General features: G+C 38.5%; 1 protein-coding gene across 1 annotated transcript in view; it reads left to right on the forward strand.

The window, feature by feature from the left end:
• The window catches only part of LOC102751617 (testis-specific gene 10 protein), a 115,735-nt gene extending 98,116 nt beyond the window's left edge, over positions 1-17,619 (forward strand). The window contains exons 16-19 of the mRNA XM_006764747.2: positions 2,196-2,398; positions 4,988-5,092; positions 5,273-5,422; positions 17,307-17,619. Coding sequence (XP_006764810.1) covers positions 2,196-2,398; positions 4,988-5,092; positions 5,273-5,422; positions 17,307-17,331 — 483 coding nt within the window. The 3' untranslated portion in view covers positions 17,332-17,619. The remainder of the gene's footprint in view (positions 1-2,195; positions 2,399-4,987; positions 5,093-5,272; positions 5,423-17,306) is intronic.
• Positions 17,620-18,131: the final 512 nt, after the last annotated feature.

Consider the following 18,131-nt stretch of genomic DNA (forward strand, 5'->3'; position numbering starts at 1 on the left):
CACTGTGCTCCCCACTGACTGCCAGGGGGCAGATGCTCAATGCAGGATCTGTCCCCTGGTTTTCATTGTGCTCCCACAGAGGGAGCTCTGCCCACCCACAAGCCAGGCTGATGGCTACCCGTACAGTGGTGGTGGTGGGAGCCACACTCGCCTCCTCAGCAGCACTAAGGATGTCTGACTGCAGCTTAGGCCTGTTCCCCGCTAGCAAGTGGACCTTCCCCGAGGGCTGCCAGGCTGCCAAAGGGATGTCTGATTGCTAGCTTAGGCCCAATCCCCCAGGGAGCAGGCCTAAACCAGCAGGTGGTCATCCCCCGAGGGATCCCAGACTACAAGAGGGAACAGGCTGGGCTGAGGGACTGCCCTCCACCCCCCAAGTGCACAAATTTTTGTGCACCGGGCCTCTAGTTATGGTATGGTTGCACAATTCTTTTAATATACTAAAAAAATTGAATTGTACCTTTTAAATGCCTGAGTTATATATGGTATGTGAATTATATTTCAATAAAGCTGTTGCCAAAAATAGTGATGCTCCATTTTGTATTCCTGCAGGGTGTATGAAATTACTATTGCCCATTTTAAAGTTAATCAACACACACTAAGAAATTTACTAATTTGTTAAACTGGATCAGAGATTTTGCTCCCCCTGGACATCCAGCAATGTCTGGAGACACTTGTGGTTGTTACTGCTAGGGTGGGGGATGCCACTGGCCTCTAGTAGAGGTCCGGGGTGCTGTAAGCACACTGTGAGGCATAGGCAGCTCCCTTCGCCACTTACTCATTCAACCCAAAAGGTCGCCACTGTCAAGGTTAAGAAACTAGAAATAGCATTTTGTTTTAATTTATATTTCTTTGATTATTCATAAAGTTATTTTTCCTTATGTTTAATAATTAATCAGATATATTTTATGTTTCTGTTCACATTTCTCAATTTGCATGAGTTTCTTATATTAGTAAGATATTAACTCTTTATTTTATTTACTGAGTTTACTTTCTTCCTGTTGTTTTCCTGTAAATTTTAAGCTTTATATAGACTATCAATATGTTTTTGTTTGGTCAGACATCACTTTTTAATTTTATATAGTTCAGGAAGTTTTTCCCCCAGCTGCCTCCCCCTCCTGCTTTAATCTCATCTTTTAAATTTTTTAAATATATTTTTATTGATTTCAGAGAGAGGAAGGGAGATGGAGAGAGAGATTAAAACATCAGTGATAAGAGAGAATCATTGATTGGCTGCCTCCTGCACACCCTGTACTAGGGATTGAGCCTGCAATCCAGGCATGTGTGCTTGATTGGAATCAAACCTGGGACCCTTCAGTCCACAGGCCGACACTCTATCCACTGAACAAAACTGGCTAGGGCCACATTTAACTTTTTAAATTTAATTTATTATAATGTGTATTATGAGATAATTTTAGGAATACTTTTTTTACTAAATAGTAATGTCTGCTTTTCTTTCTTTTGGAGAAACATTTGGCTTACACAGTGTATTTCAGGTTCAAGATAACCTTCAAAAAAATGAAACTTTCCAAGGGTTTATGCAAGGGAGGGCATGTGTAATGAGTCCTTGTCTTCCTTAACAATGGAGTGCAATGACACTCCATAATGTAGTTAGATGTTTGTAACTCACCTAACAGAGTAAATGCGGTAGTCACAGGTATCACCATGTCAGTCATGCAGAAATATATAAATAAATATCGAAGCTGGAATTGGAAATTGTTTGCAGTTTGAGGTAAATAACTCATTACTTAATGAATTTTCTGATATGATCAAAAAGTTGGAAGAAATGAAACTCTGTGTGTATATGTGTATTTGGTAAGGAGGAGGACAATATTTCTATTCAAGAAATTAAAAGGGCCCTGGCCAGGTGGATCGGGTGGTTGGAGCGTCATATACCAAAAGGTTGTGGGTTTGATTCCTAGTCAGGGCACATACCTAGGTTGCAGGTTCGTTCCCTGTGGGGGCGCAAATGGGAGGCAACTGATCAATGTTTCACTCTCACATCAAAGTTTATCTCTCTCTCATTTTCTCACATTTGTCTCTCTAAAGTCAATAAAAAAATATCAGTTGAGGATTTTGAAAAAGAAAGAAATTAAAGGGGGTTCTTATTACATAATACAGAAATTTTATGTCTTTGATAATCTATCAGTTAAGTGATGAATGGGAATAAGTATAGATATCTTCCTATTATTGTACAGATGGAGAATGAGTTAGATTCTGCTCGTTCTGAAATAGAACTCCTCAGAAGTCAGATGACAAATGAGAGAATCTCCATGCAGAATCTAGAAGCTTTGCTGGTGGCCAATCGGGACAAAGAATATCAGTCTCAGATAGCGCTTCAAGAAAAAGAATCTGAAATTCAGCTGCTTAAAGAACACCTGTGTTTGGCAGAAAATAAAATGTGAGTTTGTTAGCAGTATAATAACAAAGTCATATCTCTTAAATTTTTTGATACTTTATTGGTTAGTAGAATTTTAAAGCTGGAATTTATATAATTTAAGCATCCATAATTAGCCATTAATTAAACTGTGCACCAGAAATATTGTGATTTGCCAAAAATTTAGTGCTAGTTTCTATTATATGTTTAGCTAAATTGATTTAATTTTAAGTTTAACCATTGTGTTGGTTGTTTCCAATAGAACTTTGGGTATAATAAGATGTCTGATCTAAAATATTGTCTTTAGGAAATATTATAACCAGATTAGAAAAATATACACTTCTGAAACCAGAAGAATTTTTCTATATATGAGCCCACCTGGTGTTGCTCCCTAATCTTTCCATTTGTCACACTGTATTTGCTTGTGTACCTATAATTGTACATACTGGGTACCTGCAAGGACTCCTGCATTCACAGAATACTGAAGACTTCCCTTAGAGCATGATTGTGGCTGCTTCTTTCAGCATCCCAGCACCATTAGCAGCTTCTTCCATGACTCTGCTGGAAGGGTGGGTGGAAATGCCTGCCTGGAGAGTGAATGTTCTAAACTTGGTCACCTCTCACCAAAAACAGGCATGGGGACCCCCAGGCTCTGTTCTTACCTGTCTCCTCTATAACACTTTTTCATCCAGCCTCAACTCTGCCCTCCTGTCTGAGCATGGGGTCTGGGGAGGGACAGGAATCATGGTCTCAGGAATCAGCCACTCACAGGAGCCCCTGACTGAGCCCGACCTGTAAAGCCAAAGCCAGTTCCTTCAGAAATTGTTTCCCAGGTTATGGCAGCTGTCACTGAGTCCTTAGTCACTGCCGCTGGGCTGTTGTGCTACCTTTAACCGGTTCTGCCAGGTCACTTTCTCAAGCCAGAGGTGGAAATCTCTTAAGAATGTAACCTTAAAGACTACCTTCTGTTTTAGACTGGCTGATCAGTACTTCCCTTACCCTGGTAAACACAATCAGCCTGTGTGCTCTAGAGTGCTGTCCTGGGAACAAGCAGAGAGAGGAGTGCTCCGTCCAAGCAGCATTCGTCTCCGTCGTTATCTTCCTGATGACAGGGCGCCGTGTTATGGGTGTTTGTGGCATGGCTTAGCCCTAAAGGAGGTCCCGTTAAATGGAGGAGAGAGTGCGTGGGATCAAACCTGGGACCCTTCAGTCCGCAGGCTGACGCTCTATCCACTGAGCCAAATCGGTTTCGGCGAGAGTACAATCCTTTAAAGTACTTCTATAAAAATAACTAGATTGCCCAGTGCACAGATTCGTACCCTGGTGGGGTTCCTCGACCTGGCCTGTGAGGATCAGGCCAAAACCGACTCTCTGACATCCCCCATGGGTCCCGGATTGCGAGAGGGCAGTTCTCAGGTGACACACCCCAGAATCAGATTCCCTCCTCTCTTCTCCCAATATTATGCCACTTTCTCTCTGTATCTGTCTCGCTTCTTTCTTCTCACTTTACTCTAAGTTTGGTGGTAACTGACAACTTGTGGGCATTTAGCTGTAAAATGCAATTATTTAGCTAACAGGATTTACTTAGCCTGGAATCTAGTCAGCCTAGGGCAGGACCCTGCTCAATGTCAGGCTCCTGCCCTGGCCCTTCCGCCCAGGTGGAGTCCTGTGGGGGTAGGAACCTCCTTCTTCCCAACTGAGCTGCTACTTTGCCTCCTTCCCTCCTCGGAGGTTGCCTGCTGGTGCTACTGTCTGCCTAGAAGGAGGGAAGCCGCAGCCAGTTTCCCAGCTGAGAATGGTAGTGGGAAAATTCACTGCCTCCACTGGAAATTGATATTAAGCACATGGGCCAGTGTGGGCACCAGACATCGGGGCCACAGCTAGTAAGCCCTGCATATCTCATCATTTAGCTAGTTGAGTCAAAAAGTTACTGTAAGGGTCAGACCCATGACCTCTGCAATGGGCTAGAGGCCCAGTGGGGAGCCAGACCTGAAGTAGGGAGCCAATGGGCTAGAGGTCCAGTGCCCAGATTCATGCACTGGTGGGGTCCGCCGGCGTGGCCTGTGAGGATTGGGCTGAAACCAGCTCTCTGACATCCCCTGAGGGGTCTTAGATTGTGAGAGGGCGAGTCACAGGTGATGCACCCCAGAATCGGGCTCCCTCCTCTATGGTTCCAGGTGTATCACCCAAGAACCGCAGCTGCCAAGTCACTGCACTCAACAGCTCCTGCTTTGAGCATCTACCCCCTGGTTGTCAGTGCGCGTCATAGCCACTGGTTAGCCAGTCGGAAGGTCGGCTGGTCGGCCAGTCGCTTAGACTTTTATATATATAGATGTGCAGTAAATAGGTAATAGAGATTGATAATAGATAATATTACTCCATGTAAGCACAAATAAACTGACACAGACAAAGTTTAACTAACTGAGTGTGATTGGCACACCTTAAGCTTTTCAAATAGGCTACCTTGTACATTTACTACACCTAAAATTGGCATATTCGTCCATAAAGATCACAGTTTGGCTTGGATCCAGCTGAGAACATTGCCAACATGGTTCAGAAGTTCTAGACGTTGAAAAGTCTAATCAACTCTCTCCCTTACATTCTTTTACACAGGGCCATCCAGAGTAGAGATGTGGCCCAGTTCAGGAATGTCGTCACACAACTGGAAGCTGATTTAGACATTACCAAAAGACAGCTAGGGACCGAGCGCTTTGAAAGGTAAGTTGGTCTCTATCCAGTATTTAGGCTGGGAGCATTCTTTCTTAGATAACAACAGATTCTGGTTATCCCATGATGGCTAGGTTTTAAAGTGTGAATTGAACTTCAGTTTTGCCACTGGATTAATAATGCCACTGGATATAAAGTTTAAGAAATTCTATTTTAAACATTTTGCTTTAGGGATAGGGCTGTGCAAGAACTTCGCCGCCAGAACTACTCAAGTAATGCTTATTATTTGAGTTCTACACTAAAGCCAAATACAAAATGTCATTCACCAGAACGTGCTCACCACCGATCTCCTGACCGAGGCCTGGATCGATCTCTAGAAGAGTGAGTGGTTTAGGGTCCATTCTCTGGGGACCATATAGCAATATATACAGTGACTATTTGAGGATGTAAGGAAACTCAGTAACAGTCTGTCAAGAATAATGCTATTGAAACATGATTACTTATGTTCACATAAAAAGAAAGTATTTTGACTATTAGTTTTGTATAAATATTCTAAAGTGAAACATGTCTATTTTACATATATAATTATGTAATCATTTAGTAATGATTACATAATTATATATTTTAAATCTGATGTTATTGTTATTTTTACATCAATTTGTATTAATTTTAATTGATAAATTAATTAAATAATTTAACTTTGATTAATAAAATATTGGTTTATTTTTATACCACCCTAAATGTGAATGCTTTATGAAAGTAATAATATTAGAGGCAAGATTTTAGATACATTTCTATATGTCACAAATTTATAATAATATTTTTATTTGGAAATAATTTTAAATTTACAAGCAGTAATAAAAATAAAATAACACAATGGACATCTGTATACCATTTACCCATATTCTCTATCGTTAAAATTTGATCCCCAAATTTGCTTTTTATGTGTTTGAGACAATACATGTGCTGTCTCACACATTCACACTCTTGCACATGCTTCCTCTCTCTCCATACCCACGTTTTTCGAAAAAAACAATAATTCAAGTTCCAAACCATCCTCACCTTGCCTTCTTCCATTCTGTATTTGTAAGTCCTTTCTTCTACAGTGGGTACGCTGGCTCATTAGCACATTTACTCCATATCAGCATAGTTACTCCTTTCTTTAATCCCAGAATGCATAAAAAATGTTTCAAAATTTCTCACCTATGTTACTACAATAAGCAGACCAACATTTTTTAAAAGTTCAGGATCTGGCCCTGGCTGGTTGCTCAATGGTTAGAGCATTGGCCCAGAGATAGAAGGCTGGCAGGTTTGATTTTCAGTCAAGGGCACATATCTTGGTTGCAGGCTTGATCCTCAGCCCCCACATGCAGAAGGCAACCAATAGATGTGTCTCTGTCATATCGATGTTTCTGTCTTTGTTCTCCCTCTCCCTCTCCTCCACTTTCTGAAAAAAAAAAAAAAAGGAATAAAATATCACAGTGGCTACACCATACTGTATTCCCACCAACAGTGCACTAGGGTTCCCTTTTCTCCACATCCTCACCAGCACTTGTTGTTTGTTGATTTATTGATGGTAATCAATCTGATAGGTGTGAGATAATATCTCATTATAGTTTTAATTTGCATACCTGATGAATATTGACATTGAGAATTTTTTTATATGTCTATTGGCCATATCCTATTTGGAAAAGTGACTATTTTTTAATTTTAAATCTGTATTGTTGAAAGTATTACAGATGTCCCTCTTTATTCCCCCATTGCCCCCCTCTACCCTCTTTCTCTTCCCCCCTCACCCCAGGCCTTCACCACCCCATTGTCTGTGTCCATGAATATAAATTCTTTGGTTAATCTTTTCCCATCACTCCTCTCCTCTTCCCTGTGAGATTCATCAGTCTGTTCCACGTTTCCATGCCTCTGATTCTATTTTATTATTTATCAGTTTATTTTGTTCATTAGATTCCTTGTCTATTTTGATTTTTAGATTCAATTGTTAGATATGTATTTGTTGCCATTTTATTGTTCATATTTTTTTTTCTTTTTTATTCTTCTTCCTCTTCTTAAAGAATACCCTTCAACATTTCATGTAATACTGGTTTGGTTGTGATGAAATCCTTTAGCTTTTTGTTGTCTGTGACGCTCTTTATCTGACCTTCAATTCTAAATGATAGCTTTGCTGGCTAGAGTAATATTGGTTGTAGGTCCTTGTTTTTCATCACTTGGGGTGTTGTGTGTGTGTGTGTGTGTGTGTGTGTGTGTATGTGTGTGTGTGTTTAATCTTTATTGTTGAGAATATTCCAGATGTCCCCTTTTTTACCCCCATTACCTCCCTCCACCCAGTTCCAGCCCCACCCCAGGCCTTCACCACACTACTATCTGTGTCCAGATCTTTAGTAAATCTCTTCCCACTCTGCCCCTGCTTCCCTCTGAGATTACCAGTCTGCTCCATGCTCCTGTGCCTCTGATTCCACTTTATTTTGCGTTTGATTTTTAGATTCAATTGTTGATAGCCATGTATGTTGACATTTTATTCTTATTTTGTTCTCTTCTTCCTCTTCTTTTTCTTTCTCTTCTTCTTCTTCCTCCCCCTCTTCCTCCTCCTCCTACTCCTTCTTCTCATCCTCCTCTCAGATAAAGGTAGTCTAGTTTCATCTTTTTGCATGTGTCTGTCCAGTTTTCCCAACACCATTTGTTGAAGAGACTGTCTTTACTCCATTGTATGTCCAATATCATCAGGGATATTGGCCTGTAATTTTCTTTCTTTGTAGTGTCTTTATCTGGTTTTAGAATTAGGATAATGCTGGCTTTGTAAAAAGAGCTTGGAAGTATTCCTTCCTGTTGAATTTTTTTGGAATAAATTGAGGAGGATAGATGTTAGTTCTTCTTCGAATGTTTGGTAAAATTCTCCTATAAATACATCCAGTCCAGGATTTTTGTTTGCTGGGAGTTTTTAAATTACTGCTTCAATTTTATCAGTTGTTATTGGCCTACTCAGGTTTTCTGATTGTACCTCATTGAGTTTTGGAAGATTATAGGTTCCTAGGAATTTGTCCATTTTGCCTAGGTTGTCCAGTTTGTTGGCATAAAGTTATTCATAGTATTTGCTTACAATTCTTTCTATTTCTGTGGTGTCTGATGTTATATCACCTCTTTAATTTCTGATTTTATTTATTTGGTTCCTCTCTCTTTGTTTCTTGATGAGTCTGGCTAGGGATTCATCAGTCTTGTTTATTTTTTCAAAGAACCAGCTCTTAGTTTCATTGATCTTTTATATTGTTGTATTGTTATTTTTTTCTCTCTCTCTCTCTCATTTATTTCCACTCTGATCTTTACTATTTCCTTCCTTCTACTTCTTCTGGGCTTTTCTTGCTGCTATGTTTCTAATTCATTTAGTTGTAGAGTTAGATAGTTTATTAGTGCTTTTTCTTATTTCTTGAGCTAGTCCTGAAATAAATGCTATGGAAATACATGCTATGCACTTCCCTCTCAGGACTTCTTTTGCCATGTCCCATAGGTTTTGGGTGGTTGTGTGTTTATTTTCATTTGTTTCCAGGGAGTTTGTAATTTCTTGCTTGATCTCATTGGTAACCCATTCATTGTTAAATAATATGCTATTTAGCCTCCATGTATTGAGTGTTTTTGAGTTTCTTTATTGTAGTTGATTTCTAACTTCTTGCCATTGTTTTTCAAGAGGATGCTTGATATTATATCAATTTTCTTTAATTTGTATAGACTTGTTTTGTGCCCTCACATGTGGTCTGTCTTTGAGAATGTTCCTTGTGTGCTTGAGAAGAATGTATATTCTATTGCGTTGGGATGAAATGTTCTGTAAATATCAGTTAGATTCACCTGATCTAAGTGTGTCTTGTAAGGCCTCCTCCCCAGGAGAACCTGATAAACCCTTCAAGATGGCATGGTTTCCAAGCCAGAGCCACACTAGGGGAGTGACTGTGGCAGTAGCAAGGACTTTTTGGCCAGGAGAGCCCACCCTGAGACTCCGGCACAATTGGATTATCCCTCACACACACACACACATACCCATGCACATCCACACACTTACCCTCTCACTCATTCACTCACTTACTCACTCACTCACACTCTCCCCCACTCCAGTCCTGCCAGCCACCATGTAGGAATCCTCCCTTTGCCCATTAAAAAAAAAGTTTTTATTGATTTTAGGAAGGAAGGGAGAAGGAAAGGGAAATAGAAACATCAATTATTAGAGAAAATCGTGGTCAGCTGCCTCCTGCACACCCCCCATAAGTGGTTGAGCCCACAACCCAGAACATGTGCCCTAACCGGGAATTGAACTGTGACCTCCTGTTTCATAGGTTCACGCTCAATTCTGAGCCACACCACCCATTTTTTAATTGAGTTGTTGTCTTCCTGGTTTTGAGTTATATAAGTTCTTTATATATTTTGGAATTTAAGCCCTTATGAGATGTATTATTGGAAAATATGTTCTCCCATACAGTGGGCTCCTTTTATTTTGTTGATGGTTTCTTTTTTTTAATTTCTTTATTGATTAAGGTATTACATATTTGTCCTTATTTCCCCCACCCCCACTCATGCCCTCACCCCCCTGTTGTCAGTGTCCATTGTTTAGGCTTATATGCATGCATACAAGTCCTTTGGTTGATCCTCCTCCTTACCCCCACCCTCCCTTGCCTTCCCTCTGAGGTTTGATGGTCTGATTGATGCTTCTCTGTCTCTGGATCTGTTTTTGTTCATCAATTTATGTTGTTCATTATATTCCATAAATGAGTAACATCATGTGATATTTATCTTTCTCTTGTTGGCTTATTTCTCTTAGCATAATGCTCTCCAGGTCCATCCATGATTTTGCAAATGGTAAGAATTCCTTCTTTATTTTTTTACCACAGAGTAGTATTCCATTGTGTAAATGTACCAGAGCTTTTTAATCCAAACATCTGCTGATGGGTATCCCACCAACAGTGCACAAGAGTTCTCTTTTCTGCACATCCTTACCAGCACCTGTCATTTGTTGATTTGTTGATGATAGCCATTCTTACAGGTGTAAGATGGTACCTCATTGTCATTTTGATTGGCATCTCTAAGATGATAACTGACTTTAGCATGTTTTCACATGTCTCTTGGCCTTCCTTCTGTCTTCTTTTGAAAAATATCTATTTAGGTCCATTTCCATTTTTTGATTGGGTTGTTTATCTCTCTTTTGTTAAGTTATATGAGTTCCCTGTAAATTTAGAGATTAAACCCTTATCGGTGATAACACTGGCAAATATGTTCTCCCATGCAGTGGGTTTTCTTGTTTTGTTGATGGTTTCTTTGCTGTGCATGAACTACTATTTTGATGTAGTCCCATTTGTTTATTGATTTATTGATGAGAGCCTTTATGAAGGTTTGAGGTGATATTTCATTGTGCTTTTAATTTTCATTTCTCTGATGATTAGTGACACAGAGCATCTTTTTATATGTCTATTGGCCATCTGTATGTCCTCTGAAGAAGTTTCTAGTAAGATGTTTTGCCCATTTTTAAATTGGATTGTTTGTTTGTTTTTTTAAGGTGTTGAGTTGTCTGCATTCCTTATAAATTTTGGATGTTAATCCCTTATCAGCGGTATCATTGGTGAATATATTCTCCCACTTAGTGGGTTGGCTTTTCACTTTGTTGATTGTTTCATTTGCTGTGTAAAAACTTTTTAGTTTGATGTAGTCCCATTTATTTATTCTTTGCTTGAGACATGTCCAAGATTTTACTGCTTATGTTTTCTTCTAGGATTTTTATGATTTCGAGTCTTACATTTAAGTCTTTATTCCATTTTGAATTTAGTCTTGTGCATGGTGTAAGAAGGTGGTCTAGTTTCATTTTTATTGCATATATCTGTTCAATTTTTGAACACTATTAAATAGACTGTCTCTACCCCATTGTATGTTCTTGCCTCCTTTGTCAAAGATTAATTGACCATAAAGGCAGGCTTTACCTTGGGTTCTCTATTCTGCTTTTATGCCAGGATCATGCTGTTTCTAGTACCATGTCCTTGTAGTATAGTTAGATATTGGGTAGCATTATTCCTTCAACTTTGTTCTCTTTCTCAAGATTTATGATGCTATGTGGGATTTTTTGCAGTTTCATGTTCATTTTTGGAATATTTGTTCTAGATTTGTGCAATATGCCATTGGCATCTTGGTAGGAATTGCATAGTTTACTTTGGGTAGTATAGACATTTTAATGATATTAATTTTTACTATCCATGAACATGGTATATGCTTCCATTTATTTGTATCTTCTTCAGTTGCTTTTAATTTTCCATTGTCGTGTCTTTTACATCCTTGGTTAAATTTATTAGTACATACATATTTTTTGATGAAATAGTAAATGGGATTTGTGTGTGTGTGTGTGTGTATTTTTGTTTGTTTGTTTGTTTGTTTTTTTTTTTAGTTTCTCTTTCTGGTAGTTCATTATTGGTGTATAAAATGCAACTGATTTCTGGATACTTATTTTGTATCCTGCTATTTTACTGAATTCCTTTATCAGTTCTAGTAGTGTTTTGGTGGAATCTTAAGGGTTCTCTATGTACCGTACTATGTCACCAATAAAGAGTGGTAGTTTTAATTTCCAATTTGAATGCCTTTTATTTTTTTCTTGTTTGATTGCTGTTGCTAAGACTTCTAATACCATGTTGAACGAGAGTGGTGAAAGCAGACATCTCTATCTTGACCTTTAGGGAAATGCTTTTAGTTTTTGCCCATTGCATAATGCTGGCTGTGGGATTGTCATATGTGGCCTTTATTATGAGGTATGATCCCTCTATTCCTACTTTGCTAAGAGGTTTTATCATAAATGGGTACTAGATTTTATCAAATGCTTTTTCTGCATGTATTGGTATGATCATGTGATTTTTATCCATTTTTAAAAATGTTGTGTATCACGTTTATTGATGTGGATATAGTACCAACCTTGTATCCCTGGAATAAATCCCACTTGGCCATGGTGTATGGTATTTTTAATGTATTTTAATTTTTAATATATTACTGGATCTGGTTTGCTATTTTGTTGAGGATTTTAGCATTTATGTTCACCAGGAATATTGGCCTTTAATTTTCTTCTTTTGTAATACCTTTATCTAGTTTTGGAATTAGGATAATGCTGGCCTCGTAAAATGAGCTGGTGAGTCTTCCCTCCTCTTGAATTTCTTAGAATAGTTTATGAGGTATAGGTATTAATTCTTTTTTGAATGTTTTGTAAAATTCACCTATGAAGCCCTCCTGTTCAAAACTTCTATTTGATGGGAGGTTGTTTTTTTAAAAATTCTTTATCACTGCTGCAGTTGCATCAAGTATAACCAGTCAATTCTGATTTTCTGATTCTTCCTGATTCAGTTTTTGAAGATTGTATGTTTTTAGGAATAGATCCACTTCATCCAGATTGCCCAATTTGTTGGCATATAGTTGTCTATGTTTTCTTACACTTTTTTTATATTTCTTTGGTGTCAGTTGTTAATTCTCCTCTTTCATTTCTGAATTTATTTATTTGGGTACTCTCTCTTTTTTTCTTGATGAGTCTGGTTAAAGATTTGTCAATATTGCTTATTATTTCAAAGAAGCAGCTCTTAGTTTCATTGATCTTTTGGGTTCCTTTTTATGACTCTATTTTTAAAATTTCTATTTTGATCTTTATTCCTTTCTTTTTACTTACTTTAAGCTTTGTTTGTTGTTCTTTTTCAAGTTTATTTAAGTGTAAAGTTAGATTATTAGAGATGTTTCTTATTTCTTGAGATAGGCTTGTAATGTGCAATTTCCTCTTAAGACTGCTTTTGCTATGTCCCATAGATTTTGGGTTGTTGATTTTCATTTTCTTTTATTTCAAGGTATCTTAAGAAATCATCCTTGATTTCATTTTAACCCATTCGTTATTTAGCCTCTGTGTCTTTGTGTGCTATTCAGATTTGGGCAGGGGAGGGGGGGGCGGGGGGGCAGTTGGTGATTGATTTCTAGTTTCATCCATTATAGTCAGAGAATTTTCTTGATATGATTTTAATCTTCTTAAATTTATTGAGACTTGTTTTGAGACTTGTTTGGTCTCTCCTAGAAAATGTTCCATGTGCCCTTGATAAGAATGTATATTCTTCTGCTTTATGGTGAAATGCTCTGATGATATCAATGAAACCTATTCCATCTATTATGTCATTGAAGGTCACTGTTTCCATGTTGATTTTTTGTCTGGAAGATGTATCTCTTGATGTAATTAGGGTATTAAAATCCCCTACTATGACCATATTATTGTCGATCGCTCCCTTTATGTCCCTCAAGATTTTTTTCTATGTTGGGTTCATAAGTGTTTACACGGTTATATCCTCTTTCCCATTATATTGTCCTCCTTTGTCTCTTATTAGAGCCTTTGTTTTAAAGTCTATTTTGTCAGCTATAAGTATTGCCTCTCCAAGTTTTTCCCCCTTTTTTATTTGCATGACAAATCTTTGTTCATTCTTTTACTTTTGCTTTCTGTGTACCTTTCATTATGAGGTATCTTGTAGACAGCATATATATGGATTTTTTTTTTTATTTCTTCAGCCACCCAATGTCTTTTGATTGAAGCATTTAAGCCATTTTCATCTGAAGTGATTATTGTAAGGTACAAATTTATTATGATTTTATTCTTTATTATTATGTGCCTCTTCTCCTCCTTCTTCTGCTCCTTCTGCTTCTTCTTCATGAAGATCCTTTAACATCCTATATAATAAAAGGCTAATATGCAAGTTGACCGAATGGCAGAACGACCAGTCGCTATGACGTGCACTGACCACCAGGGGGCAGATGCTCAACTGGTGGTGAGCACCAGAAGCTGGGCTCACGGCTGTCAAGCACAGCAGTGGTGTCAGGAGCCTCTCCTGCCTCTGTGGCAACACTAAGGATGTCCGACTGACGGCTTAGGCCCATTCCCCCCAGGGAGTAGGCCTAAGCTGTCAATCAGACATCCCCTGAGAGGTCTCAGACTGTGAGAGGATGCAGGTTGGGCTCAGGGACCCTCCTCCCCCCAAGTGCACGAATTTTGTGCACCGGGCGTCTAGTTTATTATAATACTAGTATAGTGGTAATGAACTACGTTAGCTTTTTCTTGTTTGGGAAGCTCGTTATTTCTACATCAATTTTAAATTACAGCCTTGTTGGGTAAAGTAGTCTTGGGTATAGGTCCTTGCTTTTCATTACAGTGAATATTTCATGCCAATGCCTCGTGGCCTGAAATTTTTGTTGAGAAATGAGCTGACAGTCTTATAGCAGTTCCCTTGTAGGTAACTAACTGTCTTTCTCTTGCTGGTTTTCAGATTATTTCTTTGTCTTTAAACTTTGCTATTTTAATTATTATGTGTCTTGGTGTGGGCCTCTATGGGTTCACTTTGTGTGGGACTTTCTATGCATCTTGGACTTGTATGTATTTTTTTTTCATCAGCTTAGGAAAATTTTCAGCCATTTTTTCTTCAAATAGGTTTTTGAAACTGCTTTTGCTCTTCTCTGTATATTGCGAATGTTGATAAGCTGCATGTTGTTCCAAATATTTCTTAAACTGTCCTTATATCAAAAAATGTTTTTGCTCCTTTAATTGAGTATATTCTGCTACCTTGTCTTCTAAATTGCTGATTTGCTTTTCAGCTTTATCCAATCTATGGTTTATTCTTTCCAGTGTATTTTTAATTTCAGATATCAAATTGTTCTTTTGCAACTGGTTCTTTTTTATGGTTTCTATGTTTTGTTGTTGTTGTTGTTTTAATGCTTGCTATCTCTTATTTAAGTTATCACTAAGTTCCATGAACATCCTTATAACCATTTTTTTGAACTCTTCATCTGGTACAATGCTTGTTTCCATTTAATTTAGCTCTTTTTCTGGACATTTCTCTTGTTCTTTCATTTAGTTTGTATTTTTATCTCCCCATTTTTGTCTGCCTCTTTGTGTTTGTTTCTGTGTATTAGGTAGATTTGCTATGTCTCCCAATCTTGGTAGGATGGTGTCCTGTGGAACTTAATGGCACAGTCTCCTTGATCACCTGAGCCGGGTACTCCAGTAATATCTCTTGTGTATGTTATGTGAGCTCTTTTGTCATAATTTAGTGTTGAGTTTGCTATAGTCCTATTTGTGTGTGTGTTTTATCTTCAAGTTTGCTGACTATGACTATTCATCTTGACCACAGTGTACAAGCTGCTGTGCAGGTGCTGACCATGTGAACCAGCAGGATCTGATGCCTACTGAGATCTGCCTTTGGTTATGCTACTTGTTAAGCTAATTGTATCCTGCTTTGATGTTATCTGAAGTTGTCCACTGGATATGTCTATTCTGGTGCCTTTTGGGAGGTACCCTGGTCAATGTCAGACACTGCCTGTGACCTGCCTTGGGCAACCTTTTTAGAGCTACAAAGCAATCCAGTTTGTGGCTAACTCTGCTGGGCCTTGGTGTGTGTGAGATGGATCAGTATGTGCACCATGTCTGGCTTCCACCATTGCTGAGCCCGGGGGCAGGTCAGCAAATGGCATAAAGGGCCCAGAGATCCATCTCTACCAGCCTTCACCTGCCAGCTGCCTGTTAGGTTCAGTCACTAAAAGAGCCTATAGGTGGGGATGAGTGGTGCTCACCATATTGATGTAGGTCAAAACTCATGCCAATGCTGGGACTGAGGCCGCTCGGCAAATGTCCCAGGTTATACTAAACCTAGATATTCCCTGCCAAGTGCCCATAGACTTTTGTGGTGGGGTGGTGTCTCAGGGAGTCATCAGGATGAGGATAGTAGATTTTATCAGGCCCAAACACACCAAGATTTGGCTGTTAAAGGAAGGTCTCTGCACCAGTTTGGCATGCAAGGGAAAAAAATGACCCTGTCCTAGTGCGACACAACACAGTCTGTCCTAGATCCTGCCCAGACCTCCTCGGCAGGACGGAGCTGCCTGGAGTCATGGGGGTAGGATCACCTGGAGCCTAGAGAGTGGGGCTAATGTTTCTGCTGTGAGAGGAGGCACTGGTCAGTTTCATGGGAAAGTGGGGGGAATGGACCCGCCACAAAGCCACACAACTCAGTACCTGAGTCAGCTCATACATCTGCACCCTGGCCCAGAAAGATGCTCCTCAGCCGGAAATCCAGAGGATAGGGCTGTTGTATTCACCCAGGCTGATGCCATAGGGAGAGGAATCCTCCCCTGAGGAAGGATGGCGTCTACAGTGTGGAAAAGGGACTCAGCACAGAGATCCTGGTGGCTGTCTCTTCAGCTCTCTCCCCAGAGCCACAAACCCCAGTCTGTCCTCATGGGACTCTAGTCTGCTTTACCCTCCCTCTCTCGGTGCTCAGGGTGTGTAGCTGTGAACAAGATTTTGTGTGTTGGCTTTTTAAGAGTGTACCTGGTCTGTTTCTTGTCCCTATAGTTTTGCCTTTTCCAGATGACATAAAAATGGAATCATCATATGTAGCCTCTAGTGGCTAAATTTAACCCAACATAATATATTTCAGATTTTTTCAAGTTGTTGTATGCATCAGATCTTGTTGAATATTCCTTTTACCCACTGAAAAGTATTCTACTGTAGGGATCTACCAGTTTTGTTTTATTTTTTTTTACTTGGAAAGAATTATAGACTTATCTGGAGTTATAAAAAATAGTTAAAAAGGGAGTTCCCCATATCCTTTGCCCAACTTACAAGGTAATATCTTATAAACCAGGAAATTAACATTGGTAAAATACAGTTAATTTTAACTCATATTCAGTTTCCACTTGTTTTTCCATGTTTTCATTTTATGTGTATTTATAGTGTGCGTTTTTTTATACACAACCCATATTTCACCACCACAATCAAGACACCTAATTGTTCCATCAGCACCAAGGCACTCACTCTCTCATGATACCACTTTATAGTTAGTCAAAGCACACACATACAGTCCCCCAAGAAAATATTAATTTTTTCTTCACCTCTATAATTGTCATTTTGAGAATGTTATATAAATAGAATCACAAACACTATGTAACTTTTTGAGATTTACTTTTTTATTTAACACAATGCCCATGAGATCCATTCAAGTTGTATTTAATGATAGTTGATTTCCTTTTTAATATAGATATGATTCCAAGATATGGATGTATTACAGTTTATAAACACTGAGCAAAAAAATACGTTGTATCTGTTTTTCTTCACAGAAGCTGGGAGAAAAATCATAAGTATTGCCAAAGTAATGTTAGAGTTTAATTTTATAGATGGTGAAATCGTGGAATTAAAAATGTTAATCTGCACAAATTTTCTTCTCTCTCATAGGAATCTTTGCTATAGAGATTTCTGATATGCGAAAAGATTCTTCACATCCTTGGGAAAGGTCAAAATGTCAATCTGATTTTTTTGCTATATGATTGCATTTATCTTTTGAATCCTTGACAATGTTAAATGTATATATTAACTTTGTGCCTCTGAATTTCTGTTCTCATGTGCCATATTACAGTGATCAGAGATGACTTATAAAACAAAAATGCATGTGGCTCTTTCTACCCATACAGTAATAGTGAGTGTAAAATCCACTTACTTCACTATTGAATACTGTTATGTTAACTATCCGGAGTAAATAAAGAAGCTTGTAAAAAGAAGGAAAAGTGTTCTTTACAAAACTGATTTTCTTTCCTTTCTTGGTCTCTCATATAATTGCACGGGTTTTTTTTCTTTGTTATTTATCCTTTCTTGGCTGGAGAAGTTCTGCCAAAATAGGCACAGTTTATTGATCCTGGCCTGGGTCCCAATATGCCACTTTGGACCCAGCCTGATGTAAATTCCAGGCCATAATCTGACTTCAAAGCAGCAGATAGTAGGAGGGTGTCAGGATTTTTAAAACCATAATATTGTACCACTGATTAACATACATTTCTGCAATTGTGTTTACCATACTATTTTTAGAAAGGCAGGTGATGCTATATCTGTCAAGAATGTAAGATTTTTTTAAAATCTGTATTTTTAATAAGTTTTCTTTAAAACATTAAAGTACTGCAATCAACTTAATTGCCATTTTATTTATTTTTTATTTTTTTCCTGTGGTAGGTGTTTGTTATATAGAGTAAGTCCAGTGATCTTTCCTCATTTCCACTAAAATTGCCT

This window comes from Myotis davidii, unplaced genomic scaffold (assembly GCF_000327345.1).
Source record: "Myotis davidii unplaced genomic scaffold, ASM32734v1 scaffold2601, whole genome shotgun sequence".
Classification (NCBI taxonomy): domain Eukaryota; kingdom Metazoa; phylum Chordata; class Mammalia; order Chiroptera; family Vespertilionidae; genus Myotis; species Myotis davidii.